Source organism: Hyposmocoma kahamanoa, unplaced genomic scaffold (assembly GCF_003589595.1).
Source record: "Hyposmocoma kahamanoa isolate Upper Pololo Valley unplaced genomic scaffold, ASM358959v1 190, whole genome shotgun sequence".
Taxonomy (NCBI): Eukaryota; Metazoa; Arthropoda; class Insecta; order Lepidoptera; family Cosmopterigidae; genus Hyposmocoma; species Hyposmocoma kahamanoa.
This window is the reverse complement of record NW_020653718.1, coordinates 1,788,558-1,812,670: the sequence shown is the minus strand read 5'-3', so window position 1 is coordinate 1,812,670 and position 24,113 is coordinate 1,788,558. Positions and strand designations below refer to the sequence as shown.

General features: G+C 36.9%; 1 protein-coding gene across 1 annotated transcript in view; it reads left to right on the top strand.

Annotated features, from left to right (window-relative positions):
• LOC113226328 (dynein heavy chain 2, axonemal) overlaps positions 1-24,113 on the top strand; it is a 129,451-nt gene that overhangs the window by 77,068 nt on the left and 28,270 nt on the right. The window contains 15 exon segments of the mRNA XM_026458914.1: positions 32-91; positions 2,108-2,289; positions 6,224-6,347; positions 7,609-7,812; positions 8,733-8,837; positions 9,533-9,759; positions 11,626-11,855; positions 13,242-13,396; positions 14,533-14,632; positions 16,496-16,620; positions 17,551-17,773; positions 19,619-19,794; positions 20,621-20,791; positions 22,092-22,291; positions 22,856-23,019. Of these exon segments, the coding sequence (XP_026314699.1) occupies positions 32-91; positions 2,108-2,289; positions 6,224-6,347; positions 7,609-7,812; positions 8,733-8,837; positions 9,533-9,759; positions 11,626-11,855; positions 13,242-13,396; positions 14,533-14,632; positions 16,496-16,620; positions 17,551-17,773; positions 19,619-19,794; positions 20,621-20,791; positions 22,092-22,291; positions 22,856-23,019 (2,446 nt within the window).

Genomic DNA, 24,113 nt, shown 5'->3' with positions numbered 1-24,113 from the left:
GAAGTTTTGACAATACTTTTGTTCTACTCAGTACAATGTATTATACGAAGAGACCCAGCAGAAGCTTAAGATGGAAATGATGCTCAAAGGGGTAAGTTGTATTATTTCTATTTCAAGTCTAATACCAAGTATCTACGACTCTAATGGATTTACTATCTAATTTTGACTTCTATTCTTCCGTATCCTCTAGTTTATTACCAGAGGTTTAAATGGGCATGGAATAGGCAGAGTATATTATACATAATATCGTTAAGAGTGCCCAGGCAATTATTTTTTAAATATAAGAGGTATCAAAAACGTTTCAAAATAATACTCGGAATATCTAAAATATGGAAAGGTTTTACTTTTGAACAACTGCTTTGAACAAGTTGTACTTTTTTAAAAGTAAACATGACTTTGTTTTTTTTTTTCCGATTAAAAGATAGTTTTATAACTTTATTTATAGCAGTTTCGTTATCTGTAAACTTATAGTTACATCTTGAAGTAGGTTAACAAACTCAACAAAAGCAGATAAGAAAATATAGAACAAAATGCAATAGAATAATTTTTTTTCAGGGTCTATGCTGTGTTCTATTCTCTACATCAAACAATAAATAAATAAGATTATAACGAAAGAGCTTTTAATTAACCATACTTAACAGCTTTGCTCCGCTATAAGTATGATGTCTTAATATGTATTTTTGTTATTTTCCTATTATATAATTTGTATTGCCTTTTTTATGTATAAAATGTATGGAAGTGTTATCGATCGTCAATTGTAAAATTTTTTTGTCCACTTTGTATTTTTGTTAATTTTTTTATTATTAATATTGTGTTATGAGGTTACATACAATAAACAACATTTTATTTATTTTCAAAGTTTTTTTGTTATCAAGTTTTTTATTTCTCGTTTTGCACTGTTATTATTGGTTAATCTCGGTGTTTTGATTATAAAAAAAGAAGATAGATCAAAACATCACTTAAGATTTACAGGAACCGAACACGGAATACACTGATTGTCACACATAACTGCCTGAATTACTCTATGTATTGTATAGAAAGTGTCTTTATTAATTTTTCAAACAGTTTCTTTGCTTTATTAACATGAAATATTTTGAACGTGACAACAGCAGTGGTCTCCGCCTACCCCAGTAGGAAACAGGTGTGATAGTCTGCAACATACAACCTATCACACCTGTTTCCCACTATTTGCAGTATTTTTTTTAAGAATTTTACAAATTCATTTTTCACTTCCCGTATGAAATGATTAACGGCTGGTTTGTCAGTAACATTTATATTCTGTGGTTCCGGCTTAGTGTTGCCCTTGAAATAACTGTTTCTACTACATACATATATAAATATCATCACCTGTGTCCAACCGGGGTAGATAGATACCATGAATCTCCACCTAATACGCTCCTGACAAACCTCCTTCTGATCGACATATTTTTACTTAATACTTTTGTAATTAATAGATTCAGGCGCTATTAAGTTAATTCGCGAAGTAGTAAATGATGTACTTCCATTTTTTTACTTTTTTATAATTTTTTTTCAACTAATTATATGTCACATTTTTAATAATGTTGACAGTGAACTCACAGAGTTTCACTCGTTTAAACGGCATCACTGTACCGAAAGAACATAAAATCAATTCAGACAATCATTTGCCTTCCGCATTTACCTTGTTGCTAATGCCTTAGGGCGCGTTCCAATTATGTCGTAACGTTTTATTTATCGTCGGACGACTGTCGCATCTAGCCTGTCCCACTGGATCGTGATGACAATTTATCGGTTCACGGCAGTTGCCTTTCGTTTGCACGACAGAATCGTTTGAAGCCGCGATTATCTGTCGTCACATTTTTATCGTGGCGTTTTATTTATCATCTGACGACTGTCGTTCCAGCTCTTCCCATTGTCACAAAAGTCTGACGTCGACGTTAAAATTTCAATATACAAGCCACTGTGTCGTCACGACATAATGGGAACGCGCCCTTTGGCCTCCTACTGATGAGGTTGACCGAATTTTTCGTCGTAGAACGAAACATGTTGCTTAATCAATAATAACCATTTAAATATAATCAAAATGTATATAATCTGCTTAATTATCTCAATTATTATTACGTCTTAGGTGAGAAGAAAAGAATCGATCATAGAATCCCGTGAAGACATACTTCGAGCTTCAGTGGCATCTATAATGTCCCTCATACACTCATCCGTGGGCCGAGCTTGCGTTAAAATGTGGCAGGAGATGCGAAGAACTAATTACGTCACTCCAACTAATTATTTGGAACTTGTGTCCGGGTACAAAGAGTAAGTTTGTTTGTTACAACAGAAAAAAATCACTAAACGCAACACAAATTCTCATATGTATTATGCACCAACACCATTTCACAGCTACCCATTATTATGAAATCTTTCATTCGGGTCCTGGGGGCCAATCGCGCTAATTGTCAAAGGTTTAACCAAAACCTCCAACCTCGCCAATCTGACACGTTGTGTACATTTCGTATCGCGCTAACTGTCAAAACAAAAACCTAAGCCAAAACTTAGACGTGTGACACGTAACGCACATTTGGTATCGCGCTAATTGTCAAACGTAAAACCAAAACCTAAAATGTTGCAAATTGGTATCGCGCTAAATATTTTGACATTTTAACCTCACATGTAACCTTGGGGGAATAGATTAACCTTTGCAAGGTCAAGGTTTGTGTGGCAGTTAATGGAGAGTAACTTTTCACTACGTTTATCGTATATAAAAGATGTTCCACGGTTACTTAAATGTTTTGGAAAGTGTTTATGAGGTGGATGTGGCCTAAGAACGGGCTTTAAATAAAAGAAAAGCATAGAAAGACGATCACATTTAACATGTCTGAGGAGAAATTCCGCAAACGATATACCGTTTGTCCACGGAATTCATTTCAGGATTGGTGGAAGAACTATGCCTACATATTCTCGTTAAAGGACGGTCTGTTGCATTGGATGTGGAGACAAAGGTAAGGGTTGAGTGGAATCCGAAAGTTCTCAGTTTTGCATAATAACCAAAATTTCTATACTGTGTAAATCATTATTAATTTTGTTACAGATTTTAATAGCTCGTATAGTTTTTAACAACTGGGGCGTACCAGACCCCCATTGGCAAGTGCTTATCACCCTTTCCCAAGTCAGTGTCAGAGAGGCACAAGCGGTAGCTGCTTCAAATAAACCAGTTATTATGAATAAATATGCAGCTTTCCTAAAAGGCATGCCGAAAGAGATGGTATTAAAAGGCGGTGAGAAAATAAGCTTTACAATGTACATCATATTTATTAGTTCTTGTCTTATTTCCTGTTGTTATTATCAAATTAAAATTACAGGTATAGGTAAAATATGTATAGTTGTATAAAAATATATTACAAGGTTACAATTAATCTCTTTTAACACTTGACTTTATACAACATATCGTCCCCTTACAGTGAAGCCTCACATATGCATTTTCAGTTTGTTTTTACTGATTTTTGTTGAATAAAAATTAATAATGTAATAATATAGTATCTAAAAGAGGTATAATTTAAGTAATTAAAATGCTAACTACACACATTATTGCATTTACTATACTTCACACCATATTTTTATCTTCATCCTAAAAAATTACATAGAAATATGAGGTATTCATTCTAAGATGACGATGTATACCTATTGTAATTGTTTATTATCTTAATATCTAAATTGATGTATACTTTTAAGAGGTTGAAATAAAAAAAAGAGTGTATTTTTAGTTTATTTATTGCCTCAATCTACCCCAAATCATCCTTCATTTCCGGAGCGAGCTTGCTTTTGATTCTTCAAAGAAGTCTGAAACAAAAATATGTATATAGGAAGATTGGAGACCTAAATTTAAGACTGTGCCATACCTCTCATGAGAGTAGTGACAGATAAAGCAGGATGGGTATTTATATACATACAGTATGAAGCCAACATAAACGCCAGAATGTTTAGGGGCCTTTTCAAAATACATTTAAAAAAATGTTTATATCACTGTGGAAATATAAAGGGGACAAAAGTCTACAGATTAGACCTTTGTTCCTTACGCTCTTTCAGATTTCCACAATTGAACATATCATCAGCAGGAATTAAGAAAACATGTTGAAAACAAACCTGTCATTCTTGTTAAATAGTCTATCAAAAAGGTTAACTGCAGGCACCAACTCGGTAATTGCTTTGCAAATGGCAGCTACGGATTGGGCATGCAGATCATCTGCTTTGGCAGAAATAATAGCTGCCTCAGCCTGCACCCTGCCAGCATTCACTTGCTGCAAGAATGCTTCGCATGCTCGCTGCTCCTCAATGCATAAGAATTCTACCCGGCTCTGCTCCAACGCTCATCAGCTCGCTGTCAACGAAATAATAGATGTGATGGAATAAAGAGTGTGAAAGAATTTGCTCAAATTGAAAGTTACTTTGTTTTTTAATTAATAATAAAGAGTGAGAAAGTTACTTTGTTATTGAATTGTATGTTTGAAGTTATTTTGTGCTAGAGTTGGTGTCCTTTAGGAAGGTTGGTAGGGCCTCTGCCGCAGTCGATGTGGCGTAGATTCTCACCCTGCTTTTCATACCATTCCATACCTGAATAACAATAATAACATCGCATATTATAGTGATATGAGTTCTGGTACAATAACGGTGAGTGATCCACTCACTGTATCCTATTACCTCGCATTATAGCTCACCTTTTGGGATCTATTGCGGGGCCACAAAATAGCCACACACTCGCACCAAAGGCGTGCTGATAACACGCGCGAACAACGCCGAGCGAAGTCATTCTCAAGCCAAATCTCTGTGCGATTCGAACTCCAGCAAAGATGGAGCTGGCTTACAGTGGTCGCTCGCCGTCCGACCGCATCCACACTGGCTGAAATACGAGCATCATTATTAATTCTACATTGCTAACATTTCGAAATTAATAGTAGTTAGCGTACCTATTTGATTGTATAAAAAGATACTATTTTATTAAATAGAATATTAAAAAAGGAAAACAATGTGTAGGTACTTGCCTCTGCGTGTTTTATCTACAACAACAACACACTAAATTCAATTAATTTGGTTCAAATCACAACACATATGTTTGTTTACAATAGAATTTAATGACATTTCTTTTACACACTTTTTTAAATCGCTCTTTTATAGACTTGAATTCGTAGATATTGACATTTCAGTGCGTTTTACGGTAAAATTTAGTCGGTTTTAGGAAGTCAAGGCACGTCTCTTAAAATTTAATACGAGGTTATAGTTTGAGGTTTAACTGAGGTTTAGGTTCATTAAAACTGATAGCGCGATTGCATTTTGTGCGTCGGTAGAACCATTAATTAACCAAAACCATAACCTCAAATGTTGTACGGTTAAACCTTGCGAAAATAGCGCGATTGGCCCCCTGATTGAATAGTCTCGAGAGATCTGACAGTCGACTGCCACTTTTTATAATTTTATTTTTGTAGTACAACTATTTATTATTACCGCTAACCTTGTAACTTGAGTTAAGTACCATAACTTAATTAAGTAAAGTAACTTTAAGTTGTATTTTTAACCGACCCCAAAAAAAAGGATGAGGTTATTTTTTTGCAGGTATGTTACACAATGACACCGACATTTGTGAACCGATTTTGATTATTCTTTTTTGTTTTAAAGAAGGTACCTCAGATGTAGTCCCATTTAAATTTGAAGAAAATATTCCACTTCTAAGGGTAGCAAACTAGGGTTTGAATGATTTTTGTGGTCGGTTTTTTTAAAACTCTATACTGAAATTATAGCGCAGTCGAGTCGAAATTAGTTTTATAAATCTCAGCCTAATTGGCTATAATATGGTCGTGGTAGCCTAATTGTTTGAACTACCGCCTGTCAGGCAGAGGCCGTGAGTTCAAATTCGGGCACCTCCGAGTTTCTCGGAATGAGCTTTTCGGTGAAGGAAGACATGTGAACTTTCACGTCGAAGAAGGTTCACAACCCTCGGAAAACGTATAAAGTTCCCAGCCTGCATTCGGCTAGCGTGACAGACTATTTTCTAAACACTCGCCTGAGAGGAGACCCGCGCCCAGCAGTGGTATGTATAAATGGGTTGATGATGATGATGAGCCTAATTGGTCCTACTCACCTCTTCATTTAGCGCTCACAGCGCAAACCAATAGCAAATTACCGAGGACATCTAAAGTAGCAATAGAAAGTACAGTCAAACAGGTTACATGCATCAGTGCGATATTTTCTTTATTTCCAGAATGCTGAAGACCAAGAGGTTCGACATTGCCTTGCAAGCGAACAAGCTGAGAAACGGTCTGAGCAAAGTAGAAGAAACTACTGCTCTCGTCGCTTGTATGTCCGAGGAATTGGCAGCTTCTCAGGTAACATCAATAATTACAGGGCGTGAAGCAGATACCAGAAGTGCCAATGTCAAACCTTCTTCCGACATTCAGGCACGTCCTGATGCAAGGAAACAAATGATGATATGGTGTAAGATAAGTTTTGCAACCGCAACACAATCAGTCATCTATCAACCAACGACGGGTGACCTCGTACACCTCCACCTCCACCATGGCACATCACTGGTGACCCTAACTACATTTACCTGCAGTATGGAACGGCTGGTGTGTTGTGTCAGGTGTCAGAGTAACGGATCTTTCAATGTAAAATTTGGATATCACCCAGGAACCTCTCAAAATGTATTCAGTCGCCCTATGCTCTCAAGTAGCGCCAGTCTATAACATATTTAAACATCTGTCATCGGTTTTGAAGGGTAAGGCCACACATAGGCCCTCGGAACGCTTTTCCCGTTGTTCCAACCGAACACGGGAACGGAAAGTGAACGCGTACCGGGGCGTGTCACACAACAGTCCCCAAGCGTAGTTCGCGGCGGAACAGCGGCCTGAAGGCGGCACCAGTGTAGTGTAGTGTGACACCAAAAGCGGCCATGTTACATTTTCAACACAGATCTTAAAGAATAAACCACATCGCTCTCGGATATTTATCTAGAAAATTCTCTGCTTGATATTAGCGTTGCGGGAGCAACACAAAAAAAAAATCAGTCGAATTCATATTGAAATTAATAAAAACACATTCAAGTGTTGTAAAAAACCTCAGTATAGAGTACTAAAAAACCGGCCTCAAAAGTCATTCATCCCCTAGTTTGCCAGCCTTAAAGTTGGAATATTTTCTTATGGGACCATTCCGGATTCTCTTTTCAACAAAAAAAGAATCATCAAAATCGGTTAATAAATGCTGGCTGGAGTTATCGCGTAACATATTATATACAAAAACTTTTTTTAAGTCGGCTAAAAAATACAACGTCAAAGTCCGCTAATGAACGTAATACATTACAAAAATTCCCGCGCCCAGAACGCACCTGCGCCCGTCTCTGTGTGGCCAGAGTATTAGGTTACTAATGAAATTACAAGCACATGAGACTATCAACCTTGTCTGTCTCAGGGTGATGGGCGCAGCGGCAGTGCCCCTCGGATCTTTGTGTTTTAAAGCTCTGAGTGGCACTGCAACTGTTATGGACAGGCGTGTCGTACCTCCGGGCGCACGATTTGTTCGTCTCTTCACTTGGTATTATAAAAAAACGCATTGACAGTTTACACACATTCAGGATACATGTTTTAACAGGTTCAAGTAGCAGAATACACCGAACAATGTATCGAATACATGGGCATAATCAGCGTGCAGCAACGCAACGCCGATGAGCAACAGCGCAGCGTCGCCGCTCGAAGCAAGAAAACTCAAGAGGAAGAGGGCCAGTGCAAGAAACTCGCCGACGCCGCCATGAGGGACTTGGCGGCTGCCATGCCAGCTTTGGATGAAGCAACAAAGGTGATGTTTAGATTATCACCTAGAAGGTTCAAGAAGAAAAGGTTCATCAAGGGCTTACAATTCATCAAGTTGTCGTCAATATACAATCCTCAGCTTCTGTATATCATGTCGCATTTTAAGAAACCGTCCCGGCCATAAACTCGTGGCAATTTCTGGATGGCCTTTTTATATTGGTCTTTGTTAGTATGGTAGAAAACCTTATAAATTCATATTACATTTATTTGCCACACACCTACAAATCCTATCATCGAATATATAATCAGAAATAGAGACGAAATGTCCTTTAATTTGTTGCGTTAAACTGCGCTCCGATTGGCCAGCTCGAATTCGAAACAAATGACAGGTGTCGTCAATTGTTTCACTTCAAGTCGACCAGTTTAACTTGAGCTTTGCTATAATGAACGAATTTTATAATTAGATGGTTTATTGTTTTTTCCTCACTACCGAATGGAACAGCCTCCCATTGTTAGAGATATTATCTTTATTACAATAAATACAGAATATCTTTGGAATCTACGGAGAGTTATACACAGGTCAGTGGTTGGCGCGGTACTATTTCAGCTTTCTAATTTGTGATTTCATCGCAAAAGAGAGTTGATATTTAAAAGGATATAAGGCCCATTTGCCTGGTGAATTGCCAGGGATGGATGGCCCTTAATTCGTCTCTATTTCTGGTTATATACTCGATGAATCCTATAAACCAGCAAACCTATAATCGACGATGGAAATTTGAAATGTCATATGGGACGTCTCTTATAAAAAAAATCCTTAGAAATTTCGAATTTCCACCGTTGATATAAAGGTAATATTTTTGTTGCAGTATCGAATTTCAAAATATCGTAAAGGACATTTTGTCGTACGGGAAAATGTCCCTTACGACATTTCAAATTTCTACCGTCGATATGTTGTGTTTTCTTCAGGCTTTGGATGCTTTGAACAAAAAGGACATAACAGAAGTGAAATCTTACGCCAAACCACCGCAGAAGGTCGAGATGGTGCTGGAGGCAGTTTTGATCCTCTTACAAGTAAGATATGTTTGTTCTACTTAATTAACAACTACTACGATCTTTCTTATGCCATTAGGATAAGCAGCTAATATATTCAGGAAATTAATATAATCTGTCTGACAAAGAAGTCGTGCGCCTGATGGTAAGCGACACGCCTACGCATAGCAGTTGCAGTGCCACTTCGAGCTTTAAGTCATAAAGGACTTAGGGGCACTGCTACTATGGTCGTCATCCTGAGACATAAATTGACAAGGATCATGACGGAACATAGTACTGTGAGCGTTGCTGTTTGACGGTAGAAATAGGTAAGGTAGCCTGCTATTAAAATTTATACGCCCTAACATCACTCAGTCATCAAATTCTGATAACTTTGTTCTTTTTGAGTACAGCTGTGAAATAGTTCGTCCAGGGTAGTGTTACCTTACCTATTTCTGCCACCAAGCAGTAATGTGAGTATTACAGCATTCCGGTTTAGAAGGGCAAGGGTGCTGGTAAAATTACAGGCACATGGAACTTGTCAACTTGTCTCAGGGTGACGGGTGCAGTGGTAGTGCCTCTCAGATCTTTGCAATTTAAAGCTCTGAGTGGCACCGTAACAGTTATGGACAGGCATGTAGTTTACCATCAGGCGCACGACTTGCTCGTCCGATGTTATAAAGAATAAAAAAGTCGTTTGATTAAAATTACTAAGTACCACGTATTTTTTTAATCAGAAAGAACCAACATGGGTGGAAGCAAAACGCCAGCTTGGAGACCAGTACTTCCTAGATCGACTGCGTGATTTCGACAAAGACAATATTCCAGACAAAGTATTAAAGAAGATTGGTACATACACAGCGAAACCCGATTTTGATCCGGAAATCGTGGGAGTAGTGTCGCTGGCAGCTAAGTCACTTTGCTTGTGGGTGCGGGCCATTGAGAAATATGGAAAAATTTTCAAGTAAGTCGCTTAGGTTTAAAGAAAAACTTGTCTAAGAATAGTGTGGATCCATTGGGCGGGCAATTTTATTTAAAATGTCACAGACGAAGGAAATTGAGGCGCAAAAGCCTGGATAAGTTTCAGTAGCGAGGCGTGAAAAATGTCATCAAGTGTAGTACAAAAGAAATCATCTACCTTAAGAAAAAGTGGCGCCTTGACGACACTGTAACAACTTATTAGCAGACACGGTAATAAAATGAAATGAAGTCAATTATTTAAAAATATTTATAATGTAATAATATTTGGTAATACGTGGAAAATTTTAGGCAAGACGCCTCGCCACTGGTAAGTTTACATAGACCAGATAAAAGAGAATGCAAAAGTGTTTATAAAGCTGAGATGCTTTTGGAGAGAGCTACATTGGAACGCTATTAAATAAGGGGCCATTTTATATTGGTGCAAAGAATTTAAAACATGGACTAATAATTCAAGGGGACTGTTAATCGACGATGTAGTCGGGTATTTATATTGGTACTCCAGATGTTGCGATGCGTACCTTTTGTAATTTGACTTATAATTTATCAAAGCTACGCTAACTTCTAGTGCTAACAAACAAATCAACTAGATGGCTCTTACTATTTACTTGTATTAGCAAGCGTTAATTTATAAATTAGTTTGTAATACACAATGCCATTTCACACCCCTCATGGAAGAATGGCAGAATTGGAGTTACTTCAAAAACGTTTATTGCTCATAAACTATAACCCACATTCTCTCCAATTCTTGTAACTCTTAATATTGTAGATGGAGTTACAAGAATTGAAGAGGATGTGAATTACATTTTTCTGTATCTAAGGAGCAATAAACATTTTTGACGTAACTCCACTCATGCCATTCTTCCCTGAGGGGTGCGATTTATTGACACGCATATTTGTCAAAGTTCAGAAAATAATTTTGGCTTATGGTTAATATTTGAATAAACTGTAGTCCGTCTTTTTTGACGACGGAGTACAATGACATTCGTAGGGTTGCCAGTTTTCATAACTGTTTAAATAGTTATGAAGTAGTTGTCGACAGTTTTATCGATAGATTGTGGAAGGAGATAATATTTTGCCAAAAATTACTGGATTGTGAATGATACGACGTTCTAATGATTACTAATTTTGTTATTGCCCTCCTTATACTTATTTTGACAGTTGGCCTACTAGTATCCAGATCAATTTTTATTTATATACATTTTAACAAGAATAGCCGGATTTGATTATCTATGTTGAATTAATATGACAAACTTTAAAATATGTCTCCACTTTGTATTTTTCACAAACATAGTTCTGACATAGTTCATTCATACATACAGCGTATGTGTGTATGAACTTACAAAAATTGACAATTCAAATGAACTTGTGCTCAGTAATTGGATGAATAATGGGTCGATGTTGATTCAAATGAAACAAGTTCGACTATTTATTCCATAAGTTTGAACAATATTCATATCGATATTCGATGGAATATTTATCGACTGCAATCACTAGCTTTATAGCGGGCAACACTTTTGCGCAATGAACTGTCATTTTACTCCGTCTTCAAAAAAAAACATATGCTTTCTTGAAGGAAAATCAGAGCGTAACAATAACGTTAAAACCTTGTTTAACTGTACGCGCCCGCAGTTATCCTTAACTCAGAGAAGATAACACAATGTAAAGCCAACGTCAGAGCGCTGTATTTTTACTTGGCAACTATCGAGCAATATTGTGCGTGTGTAATTTACTCGCATTGTAACTAAATTTTCTATCAATCAAATTATTATCTATCAAAAATAACTTGGTAAATTAATGCTGATTGCTGAATTTCGATGACTACGTTTCTAAAATACTATTTATAATCTAGGATCGTAAAACCGAAAAAGGAACGGCTAGAAGAAGCGTTAGAATCTCTGCGAATGAAGCAGCAGATCCTTGCCGAAGCGCGAGCCAAACTCAAGGAGTTGAGCGATTTGTTAGCGCGTTTGCAGAAAGAGTATGAAGAAAAGGTCGCTCAGAAAGAGGAGTTGGAGAGGAAGGCCAGGCTCTTGCAACTGAAGCTCGAGAGAGCCGAGGCTTTGATTACCGGGTTGTCAGGTCAGTGACAAATCACATTACAAAGGGTCGTACTGATTTTCGTTACCATAAATGTTTGCTTAGGTATCAACAAGTCGTCGGTGTTTTGTTCAAAGGGCGTAAGCGAAAATTCGTAGATTTTTCAGGGGATCATGTTTTAGCTTTTACTGACTCTTTTATAGTACATTATTGCAGAGGCCGCGAAGTAAGGGATTGCATGATCAGCGAGGCCTTGTACTAATACGAGTCAAGCAATCCCCGTTCCCGCCGAGGCATATATAGAATTTTTCTCAAACATTACGAGGCAATAATAAAAGACGTAAGAGAGGAAGATGTATAATAGAAAAAGTAAAAAAATATTAATTAACATTAAAATTTATGCAATACCATTGCTAAAAGAAAATGTTATTGGTTTCCAGGCACATTAATAATAGTCTGCTGAACTTCTGATGATATCTATTACTGTATTTTCGTTACTGTTCTTCTCATTTTCGTGTTTGTAGTACTCATTTTCGCGTCCAAAATACAAAAAAGACGACAAAACAAAAGAATACCAAAACACTTTAGTTTAAATGTCACCGACATTTACTTTTTTTTTTAAGTAAGTGGTACAGGTAGGCCTTTTTAATTCTCACAGTTATGAACACCGGCAGTTGGTTGTATGAGTTTTTCCTTTGCCTGTTTACATAGCTTATTTTTTTAAATTTATTAAGCCTTTGGCAAAGCCATCAGTCTAAACATGAAGTTTAATTATGTTTCTGTAAATATGGCCGTCACAAAGAGGAAAGGCAATTTGAGGCGGCGTGCTTGGATTGACTCGGGATTCCTTAAAACGGGCCGATAAGGGTATTTTAGTTCGAGATTCGTATAATTTCGCGTTTTAGTCTTCGATTAAGGCACAATAGCACTATCCTATTCCACTTTAAACTAGATTTCACAAAATAATTAAAAGTCAATATAAAAACGTCACTTTTCCCTCCAAAAGGCCCAGAGCGAATCTTTACATAGCTTATCTAGATTTAAAAGTTTAGAAAAGTGGACAGTAATGGATTTTTATACTTACTTCCCGACATTGGCTGGGAAGGATTCTCACGGTCCATATATGACTAACTTCCCGTGTTCGTTTTTTGAAAGTAATGCAAACATTTCCGAGCATGTTTGAGAAAAAATATTTGCATCCTGTTTTAAAATTGAAACATTTAATTATAACTAAAACTGAATTTTACAATAGGACGTAAATATTTTAAAACAGTCGTTAAATCAAAAAAATAATAAGTGGTTTACGCCCAAATACCGACGATATGCAAAAATGCTATGTATCTAGTGTTACGGTTTTTACCAAGCAATAACCAACAATATATATGTTCCCTAGGGTAATTAGTTTGTGAAGTATGCATTGATGTCCAGGTGAGAAAGAGCGCTGGGAGGCGACGGTGGAAAGACTGGACAAGGAGTTCGACAACCTGCCTGGCGACAGTCTGATCGCGACCGGCTTCATCGCGTACCTCGGCCCGTTCGTTTCAGAGTACCGCGAGGAACTTATGCAGGAATGGTTCATGGAGGTACATGCAGTAGCACGTTCATCTGATGGACAACTCGCCCATCACGCGGAGTGTACCTCAGGTGGTCACGTGCACAGACATATCGACTGTGAACTGGCAACCTGTACTATCACAATTTTGACAACTTTACAGGATGAAAAAAGAAAGATCATTTGATAGCATCTGGTTTATTAAATAAAAATACATAGTGTACATACATGCATGTGTAATAAAAATTGTTTGAAAACTACATATTTTTATTTAATAAACCCGATACTGTATAAATGACGTAAACAATTTTTTCTTCATCCTGTTAAGTTGCCAAAATTGAGATAGTACCGATTGCCATTTCACAGTCGATATATCTAAAAAGACACCGCAAGTACTGCGCTTTGTATGAAAATCAAGCGTGCCATTTATGCACCTCCCGTGACGTCACAAGAGCTATTTAGTGTTGGGAAACCTCTTTCGGCATTAAAACGCTTAATTAAATCGAAGACGCGGACGCGGTGCGTAGAATAATGATGTTTCAAGTATTTGTTGATTATAAGAAGCCGAGAAATATTAATATGGTAAAATAGATTACAATAAGATAATTAAGTTCTTTATTAACACGTGTTTTGAAAAAACAAAATATTATGCTCCTGAAAACAAAACAAAATTAAAGAATATTTTTATAACATTTTGCAAGGACTTACGAAGTATCATCCCTTTGTTTCCTAAATCGATCAGAATCTAGAACTGTGAAAAAAAAAAACTCGACGAAGTGGCCGTACCATGAAACTGAATGCTTTATACAAAAGTATCACTCGTTTGATACTCATGGCCTACTGAAGAAGGACCACAAGTGTACCGCACTAAGTAAAAGCCGTAATGTAATACGAATCAAGCGCCATAGTTTCGTTTGCATATTTGTTTTCTCGATATTCATTAAAAATGAAAATAATTGATTTTAAAATTAATTACTCATATTCTGATAACAAAATTACATAACTGTGTAAGGAAACGGCCCTGTTAATTTATCTTCTCACAGCTGTAGTGTTTTTACTGTTTCTAATGGCACAGTTAGACGTTTTTCGCGTTTTATGCATTGGAATTTTATACATGGTTCTAGAGTTGGAACGCGCGACCGTATAGTCAATAAACTCTTTTTGCAGGTATATAACGAACAAGTGCCAGTAACAATGGACTTAAGTATGAAGTATTTCTTATTGGATGACGCTACCCTACGAGACTGGAACTATATGGGATTGCCAGGTGAAATATTTTTCGCGATACTTTGTACATTTTCTTTTTTTTCTGTTTTTACTTTGCATTTTTTATATTATCTTGAAGTGTTTTACGCGCCAAATATTATTGGTTGTTCTATAACGTTTGTTACAAGTTTCGTGTAACAAAATTTTTGTCACTTGGGAAAGACTGTTACTTGTTGTTTCTGTGTTCAATTGACTCGTTTTTATTTTAAAATACTTGCAACGACACCCCTTCGGTATAATCGGTTTGTTTTCCTCATCGGTCTACTTGTTTTTCTCGATTCTTATATTCCTCATTTCGTTTATTTTCCCGATCGGTCAACTTCTTTTTCCCGACTCATCTATTTCTCATTTCGTCTACTTTCTTGACCTGCTTTTTAATTAAAAAAAAACAAAATTCTCAATCGTCTTTTAGCTATTTCATAGGTAAGCGCATTACACTTGAAACTGTCATGTTGACTAAATTCTACAGCTCATTCTAATAAAAACTGTAGGGTCTACTTTTGACACCACCCATCCCATGAGCATACAGTGAAAATTCGTCAAATTTTGCCCCCAAATATGGCGGTAAAGATGCGATAAGTTTTTTATATGTAAAATAAGTAATGAAGACTTGCTATGCATTTCATTTTGCTAAATGAATTTACAAAGGTAATGTAGCAATGAATTTCCTGAATTATGTTCGTTTTTATCGAGTTTTTCGTTTTTCGCGGTTGTTACACATAGGAAATGAAACTATTTTTCCGGATTTAAATCGCGTATATTTGTTTTTTCAAACAAACCAAACTTTTGGGCCCTTAACAAGCAGTCAACCGTGATCATGGGACCTGTAAAGGGTCCGAAACATTGGTTTATTTTAAAAAACAAATATACGCTTTTTAAATCCGGAAAAATAGAGTCATTTCCTATATATATAATAATAATAATAATAATAATAACGCACACACGCACTAGGGAAACCCTGTGTCGCGGGTGCCATGGACACACACGTAGACAACCACAAATTACACCCAAACTCACGAGAGAAATAAATGTAAGCCATACAAATTTTAACTACCTCCGTGGCCGAACGGTTACCATGCCGGACTGCCACGCAGAGGTCCCAGGTTCGATTCCCGGGCCGGGAGAAATATTTGTATGGCCTACATGTATTTCTTTCGTGAGTTTGGGTGTAATTTGTGGTTGTCTATGTGTGTGTCCATGGCACCCGCGACACAGGGTTTCCCTAGTGCGGGGCTATGTCGAGTGTATGCGTTATTATTATTTAAAAAAAAAACACTTCTCCCGGCCTAGGAATCGAACCTGGGACCTCTGCGTGGCAGTCCGGCATGGTAACCGTTCGGCCACGGAGGCAGTCATATGTTTTTGATTATCACTAATTTCAGGTTCCTTACCACGGTATGACTTCTTTTTATTTTCCCGATGTTTCGCGACGGTTGCACGCTCCATGGTCACGGGAAACCTGAAATTAATGATAATCATTTAGTGAATAACCACGAAAGCCTTAAAATCTATATGTTTGTTTTTGTTGATTATTCATTAACTTTGCTAGTGTTTTTTGTTTATGTTACAGGTTGTTTTGTCGATGTATAGTGATTCTTATGTAATCAGTATGTGATTATTGTGCATCGAGTATGAAACCAGAAATAGAGTTATTGAATGCCATTTCGTCTCTATTTCTGGTTATACACTCGATGATGTAGAAAAATATATTTAATTATAACCATTTTTTGGAGTATACGGCGTGTGGCGGGTGTGTGCTCACGTACAAGCGCCCCTGCTATGTTTCTATGTAGTTACACTACTTCTTTGTTATACTATGGTAATGCCGTGTAAAAATATTTACAATAAGTAACTTGCTTTCCAGACGATAATTTCAGCGCTGAAAATGGTATAATAGTAGTTCGTGCAACAAGATGGCCGCTAGCTGTGGATCCCCAAGGTCAGGCCCTTATTTGGATATCCAGGCTTGAGGAACAGAACGAGATAGAGGTAAAACAAAGAGTTGTTGGTAGTCCGTCTCCTACACTAGTATAGACGTCACAAATCAATACTAACGTCAGTAATTTAGAAATATTAATGTTTTGTAACGTATTTGCTGTATAACCATCGAGTATATAACCAGAAATAGAGACGAAATAAGGGCCATCCATCCCTGGCCATTCATCTGGCAAATGGGCCTTATATCACTTTTAAATATCAACTCTCGTTTGCACTTAAATCGCAAATTAGAAAGCTGAAATAGTACAGCGTCATCAACTGACCTGTGCGTACGTCTCCGTATATTCCAAAATTATTATCTATTTATTGTAATTAAGATAATATCTCTAACTATGGGTGGCTGATCCATTCGGTGGTGTGGGAAAAACAGCAAAACATCTTATTATAAAACAAACGGAATCACATTTCATGGGTAATTAAACACTTTTCGTCCATTATAGCAAAGCTCAAGTTAAACCGGCCGATTTGAAGTGAAACAATTGATTGACACTCGTCATTTGTTTCGAATCCGGTCTGACTAATCGGAGCGCAGTTGTCACCGTAATGATTTGGCAGAATAAGTTTTCAAACAAATTAAATGACATTTCGTCTCTATGTCTGGTTATATACTCGATGCTAATAACTGAAGAGGACTGCTAAGCGCGCTACAAGACGGCGCAATAAAAATCCGTAGCAGTGATTAGTTACAATCAGTCAGTCATGAGGCAGTCTCAATCTATGATGTTTGAAATAAATATAGCAAATCTTCGATCAAATATATTGATTGAAATTGTAAATGGTAAAATGAAGAGCAATCCCTAGAGTTCTTCTCAGGGTGAGCAGTAGAGTTTCAATATGACGATTCCAAGTGTGATTTTCTTACGTACGAATTAAAGATTTGACGTTGACCTTGAAATATAGACTAAGTTTTCGATTTCTTAGATTGTCGACTTTGGCCAACCAAACTACCTGAAATTAATGGAAACCAGTCTGTCAGAAGGCAAGCCGATTTTAGTCCAAGGTGTCGGAGAGGTGCTCGACCCTTCCATTGCACCGATCCTTGATAAAGCTATCGTCACAATTGGTGACTCAAAAGTAATCAAATTTAACGAGAAAATGGTATCGTTCAACTCGGCTTTCAGGTTATATTTAACTACTAAATTGGGTAAGTGCATAACTGAACATTTAAAAGTGATGATTAGATTATGGTCTTTTTTGAAGACGGACTAAAATGACATTTCATTGTGCAAAAGTGTTGCCCGATGGCAAGCAGCTAGTGATTGTAGTCGATAAATATTATATCGACTATCGACTGAATGTTGGTTACGCTTATGAAATAAATAGAAAAAAAATTGTTTCATTTGATTCATCATCGGCCCATTATACGGCCAACTGCTGGAATTTTCAAAAATCAACAATCCAAATGTGCCTGACATTTGGATTGTTGATTTTTGAAAATTCATTCATACATACGTTAAATAATGAAATATATTTTATTAAAAGTACAAATAGGCGACATAACATGATTTAACTGCCTCTGTGGACGAACGGTTACCATGCCAGACTGCCACGAAGAGGTCCCAGGTTCGATTCCCGGGCCGGGAGAAATATTTGTATGGCCTACATTTATTTCTCTCGTGAGTTTGGGTGTATTTTGTAGCTGTCTATGTGTGTCAATGGCATCCGCGACACAGGGTTTTCCCTAGTGCGGGGCTATGTTGAGTGTTTGCTTTAAAAAAATAAATAGAAATCTAAAGTTTTTTAATTTAATATACATAATAAAATTTGTGGAATAAAGTTGAGTGATAGAGTGAAGAATACAATAATACGTGAAAGATGTAGCTTGAAAGAGGGTGCAGTGACTAGAATAGAGAAAGGAATGTTAAGGTGGTTTGGGCATGTAGAACGGATCTAAGAAGAATGTCCTCAAAAAGGCTGGCATCCGAAGTGATAAGAATAAAAGAAGTTGTATGAAAAGGGTAGATGATGTATGTGAAGCTCGAGAGTATAGAGCAAAGTGGCGTTCCGTGGTCTCTGCCTACCCCTCCTGTGGGACTAGGGCGTGAGCTTTTTATATATCGTATGTACATAATCAAATTCGCCTGTTGATATTAAAATGTGTATGACTAAAAATCGATTTTGATACTACAATTGTGAAAATAAGAATAAAGAAAACAATAACGCAATTAGTAATCGTTGAAACGTCGTAATATTCAGCAATTCAGTCATGTTTGGCATAATTTTACCTGTGTTCATAATCTATCGATAAATATATCGACAACTACTACATGACCATTTAAAATTTTACGAAAATTGGCAATACTGCAAAAGTCGTTTTACTCCGTCTTCAAAAAAGATCGACTATAGATCTTTGAGGCCATTGGCGCAAAAGTGGTGTAAATCCTTCCCCTTTCCACCAGAAGGGGACTAGACGTAGGCTTCCGTTTCACCGCTATGTTGTGGATATTCCAAAACTTCGCAAGAAGCGTTACGCTTCCACATTTATATGGCGAACGGCTATGGAGTGGAATTCCCTGCCTGCAGACTTGTTCCCTGAACGCTATAACTAGGTCCTTTTCAAGGCGAGAATGAATAGGCATAGTTTAGGTGCATGCTCCATCGTTGGCCTCATCGTCACTTTCCATCAGATGAGATGGAGGTCAAATGCATAGTTATGCATAGTCAAATTACATAGATAATTAATTTAATTTAAAATTTAAAAAAAATATGATGAAAGTTACATGATGTAATTTCTTGCATCTGGTCAACATGGGCTGAAGAATTTATATTTACTGTTAATTCGAGAGGTTACGATAAAATATCTCGCGTTAAAGATTAAGGAAAACGTCGTGATGAAACCTGCATGACCTAGTAGGCTCACAACTTTTGGAAAATGTGGGAAGTCTCCAAACCTGCACTAGCGTAGCGGCAAACGTAGCGGTCTATGGCCTAAACCCTTAAAGGTTCGTCATTGATCAATCATACACGATATGACGAATTTGATCGACAGGTAATCCCGTATACACCCCCGAAATCTTAACAAAGACAACCATGGTTAACTTCGCGGTGAAGGAGCAAGGTTTAACTTCACAATTGCTTGGCATAGTGGTGCGCAAGGAGAAACCACAGCTGGAACAGATGAAGACCGATCTGGTGCTAACAATTGCGAGGAATAAGAAAACACTGGTATGTTATACGATGACAATTAGCACTTTTTAGCTCTGGTTGCCATGGCTGAACTTCGGGCTCAGGTTGACCGGGAGTTTTTTATGGTACCAAGTAAAGGGACGAATAAGTGGTGCGTCTGATGATAAGTTACACGCCTGTCCATAACAGTTGCCGTGTCACACAGAGCTTTAAATCGCAAAGATATGAGGGACACTGCCACTGCGCCCGCCACCCAGTGACATAGTTCACAACACCTGGAGGCAGAAATAGGTAAATTGGCAGCACTTCCTTGGACGAAGTAGGGAAAATGCCTTACTTCGCTACTTTGGAGTGCAAAAATGATAATCGCATTTGTAATAATGTCAATGGTGGTATTTGGTATCACCATTTAATCTTATTTTATTTAATTTTATCGTAATCATTTTTATACCGCTGCAATATGGAATTTTTTTGGAGAGCTTAGTAAACATTTCATATCGTCGTCGTTCAGCTATTAACCACTAGATGGCAGCACTCACAACAATAGGTATTGATGGTATTGAACTTCCAACGATATGCCACCAGTGTCAATTATATTAACAGTCGGTAAAATACATTCTGTATTTCTATTTAAATTAGAAACTGACCGATTATTATAAGATTTCATAGTGTTTCACATTATGAATGTGTGAGTTTTAGCGGCAGCGGTTCTGATCAGGCTTAAGCCACTTCCATTGTTTTTTTTTCTTCCGTGGGCGCGACGAACAGGCGGAAATTGGACTACTTGTCTTGTTATACTATGGTTTTAACCTTTTTTTTAATTATGCAAGAAAGCACCAAGTTAAAAGTATTACAACATTTTTAGGTGGACTTGGAAAACGACCTGCTCCGCATTATGTACGAGTCTCAAGTACCACTGCTTGAGAACGAAGAGCTGTTCGTGACACTGCAAACCTCGCAAAAGACCTCGGCCGAAGTCAAGGAAGCTCTAATCACTTCTCAGGACACTGAGAAAGAGATCGATTCTGCTCGTCAGGTAAGAGCCTCTTCCTGTGTCGCATTTACTTGCTGTGCCTGATGTAGGAACGAAATGATACTCGTGAAGACGCTGGATATACACACACTGGCACATTTAGCGGAATAAAAAATAAATGAGGATATAAAATAGTAACATTTATATTTGTATATAGTATTTTCATTTATCTGTTTCGATTCTATCGCTTCTTTAATGTAGGTATTGTTTTTTTTAATGAGGCGGACATGTTCAAAAGTTTCCAAAAAAAGTTTATATTATAATTAAATAAATAATAATCACTTAACCTTAATTGAAAATAAAAACTAAATTAAATAAAATGCATTTTTTACATACACATAAAATTAAAAAAATCGTAACAGTTCAACATTGATTAAATAAAATTTTAATAATTAAAAAAGAACTTTTTCCTTAGTAATTAGGAAATTTACTTTTATTTTAATTGTCATAGTACGAAATAAAAAATATACAAACATACGATTATTTTTTTATTTTCAAATTAGATATAAAAAAATAATAAAAAATGAATAACAGGCCATGCAATTGAAACGCACTGCATTATTTTGGGGATTTTACTAATGTTGCGTTAAAACTCCCGGTATGTGCATAATCAATGTATGTATAATTTGTTGATGAATGTTTTCTGTGTGTAATTGAGGACACATCTGCTGCACTGACACTCGATTGCCAAGTTTTTGCAATCTGTTCTTGGGAGCAAATAAATCTCTCCACCACTGCCGCAGTTCTATGTAAACAACCTTCAAAATATTCACCATAAAACATTAAAAACTGTGGGTATATATTCATTTTTACATTTTAGTAAGGCCTGTAGTAGTGATGCCTAATTGTTGGGTCTACCGCTTCTCAAACAAAGGCCATGGGTTTGAATCCGGACTCGCAAAGTTTAATTTGAAACTTGAGAACTTTTACCATGTGGGCGAAGGAAAATAAAGTGATGAAAACTGCACGTCGAAGAATCATCTCAACCATCAGAAAAAGTGTAAAGGACAACCCGCATTGGGCTAGCGTGGCCTATAACTTACTTTAGTAGTACTATAGCTCCTTGTGACAGAGTTCGTCCGGGGAAGTGCTGCAACCTTACCTATTTCTGCAGCCAAGCAGTAATGTCAGCATTACTGTGTTCCGGTTTTGAAGAGAAAGGGTGCTAGTGAAATTACAGGCACATGGGACTTGTCAACTTATGTCTCAGGGTGTCGGGCGTAGTGGCAGTGCCCCTTAGATTCAACTGTTATGGATAAGCGTGTAGTTTACTTTATGGAACATTCTAGTTTATTTGTCCCAGGGTTATGTTCCAGTAGCAGTCCGCGCTTCAGTGTTGTTCTTCGCGTTGAACGACTTATCACGTATCGACCCTATGTATCAGTTTTCGCTGGACGCGTACATCGACCTGTTCACGTACTCCATAGACCGCAGCGCTAAGAGCTTCGAGCTTGAAGAACGCATCAGTAATTTGAATGAATTCCACACTTATTCTGTTTACAAGTGAGTTTTAATATGTCTTATACCGCATAGTGGCCTAAAAAAATATAAACGATTGAAATTTTTACTAAGAAGTACCAACGCCTGCCCTTTGTATTATGGCAATTAAGCACTAAAAACTTTTGCTTTTTTAATTTAATCAGGCATTTCTTCGTACAATTTTCAATCGGTTATATTTTTTTAACTAATGCAGATAAGAAGCGTATAGGTACCTTTAATTCGTGAAGGTAACAATTATTGGTAATACATACTTCTGGAAAATCTGCTGCCTTCATGCTGAACGAAGTGGCAACCAGTCATCCTGACGTCAGAATGGCTGGTCAATTATTATTTTTTATTTCTCAGAATATATCAAAGGTAGCGATTATTTAGAAGAAGTAGCAAATAGGTATGGATGGGCTTGTAGCTTACCATCATGCGCACGACTTGTTCGTCCCGTCAAAAAATTAAAATTTCAACTTTAAAAATTTTTTTAAAGTTAAATTTAAAAAAAATATCCAAATTACTATTCCAGGCTGATTAAGGCCTAGAAGCCCGTGAATCATCCCATACCCTATGATTCCCTAGGAACACCTGCCGAGCGCTCTTCGAACGGCACAAACTCCTTCTCTCTTTCCACATTGTGTCACGTATCCTGTTTCAAGCTAACAAATTGAACATTAACGAGTACCTGTTCCTGTTGAAAGGTGGCGTTGTACTTGACAGGTCTGAACAACCTGACAATCCTACTAGTAAGTGAATTTCGTTATACGCACGCCGTTAAACATATTTAATGCTTATATTTAAATAAATAAGATTTAGGAATATATTGTAATTAATATCGAATTCTGGAATTATAATTAGTTTACTGAATGCATGTTAAAATTTTTCACCACCGTGATATCCAATTACTTTTTGTGAAATTACTCCTCTAGCTTGTTATAATTATTAATACAAAGATCGAACACTCAGAAAAAATGAAGAAATAAATTTCTCATAGATGGCGCTACGGTAAAAAGTCGTCAAAAACAAAAAAAGATCTGCAACATGCACATAGAAAAAAATCCTTAGGCCCGCTGGTTTGTTCCGTGACTTATTTGGCAAAGAGTCTGGCACGGTTGGCTAGAAAAATTTTTTCCAAGTGTTCGATCTTTGTATTCATAATTATAGAAATAAATTAGCAATTAAATTAGCATCGATTTATCACAGCCTTTCTCAACCCTTATAGAAAAAAAAATCGAAAGTAAACAAAATGCATTTTCTTAGGTTTTGTGACAAATCTTTAACGGCTGAAAATGTAACTGTTAACATTGATTACATCCATTTTACTAAATATAAAAACTTTTTACCTGTCTCCGTAGCCGAACGGTTACCATGCCGGACTGCCACACAGAGGCCCCAGTTTCGATTCCCGGGCCGGGAGAAATATTTGTATAGCATAATAAATGTAGATTTATTTATATCGTGAGTTTGGGTGTAATTTGTGGTTGTCCATGTGTGTGTCCGTGGCACCCGCGACACAGGGTTTCCTTAGTGCGGGGCTATGTTGAGTGTGTGCGTTATATTAGTATTATTATATTATTTTTTTCTACTAAAGTTCAAGAAAAAAGTATAAAATGGTAAAATAGTCAATAAACAAAACTAATTGTGTGTGTAATGTGTTCTCATTACATAATGTGTGCTTTCACTAATATATATATACACAGCACGATTGTCAGTGCTGTTAGACCCATGAGTAAATTAAATTTATTAATAGTAAAAATGTACTAAAAGATCATTTGAAAGATTTGGTATTCAACAGTATTTTGTATAGTATTTTCTCTTTACAGATTGGTTGCCTGAAGAT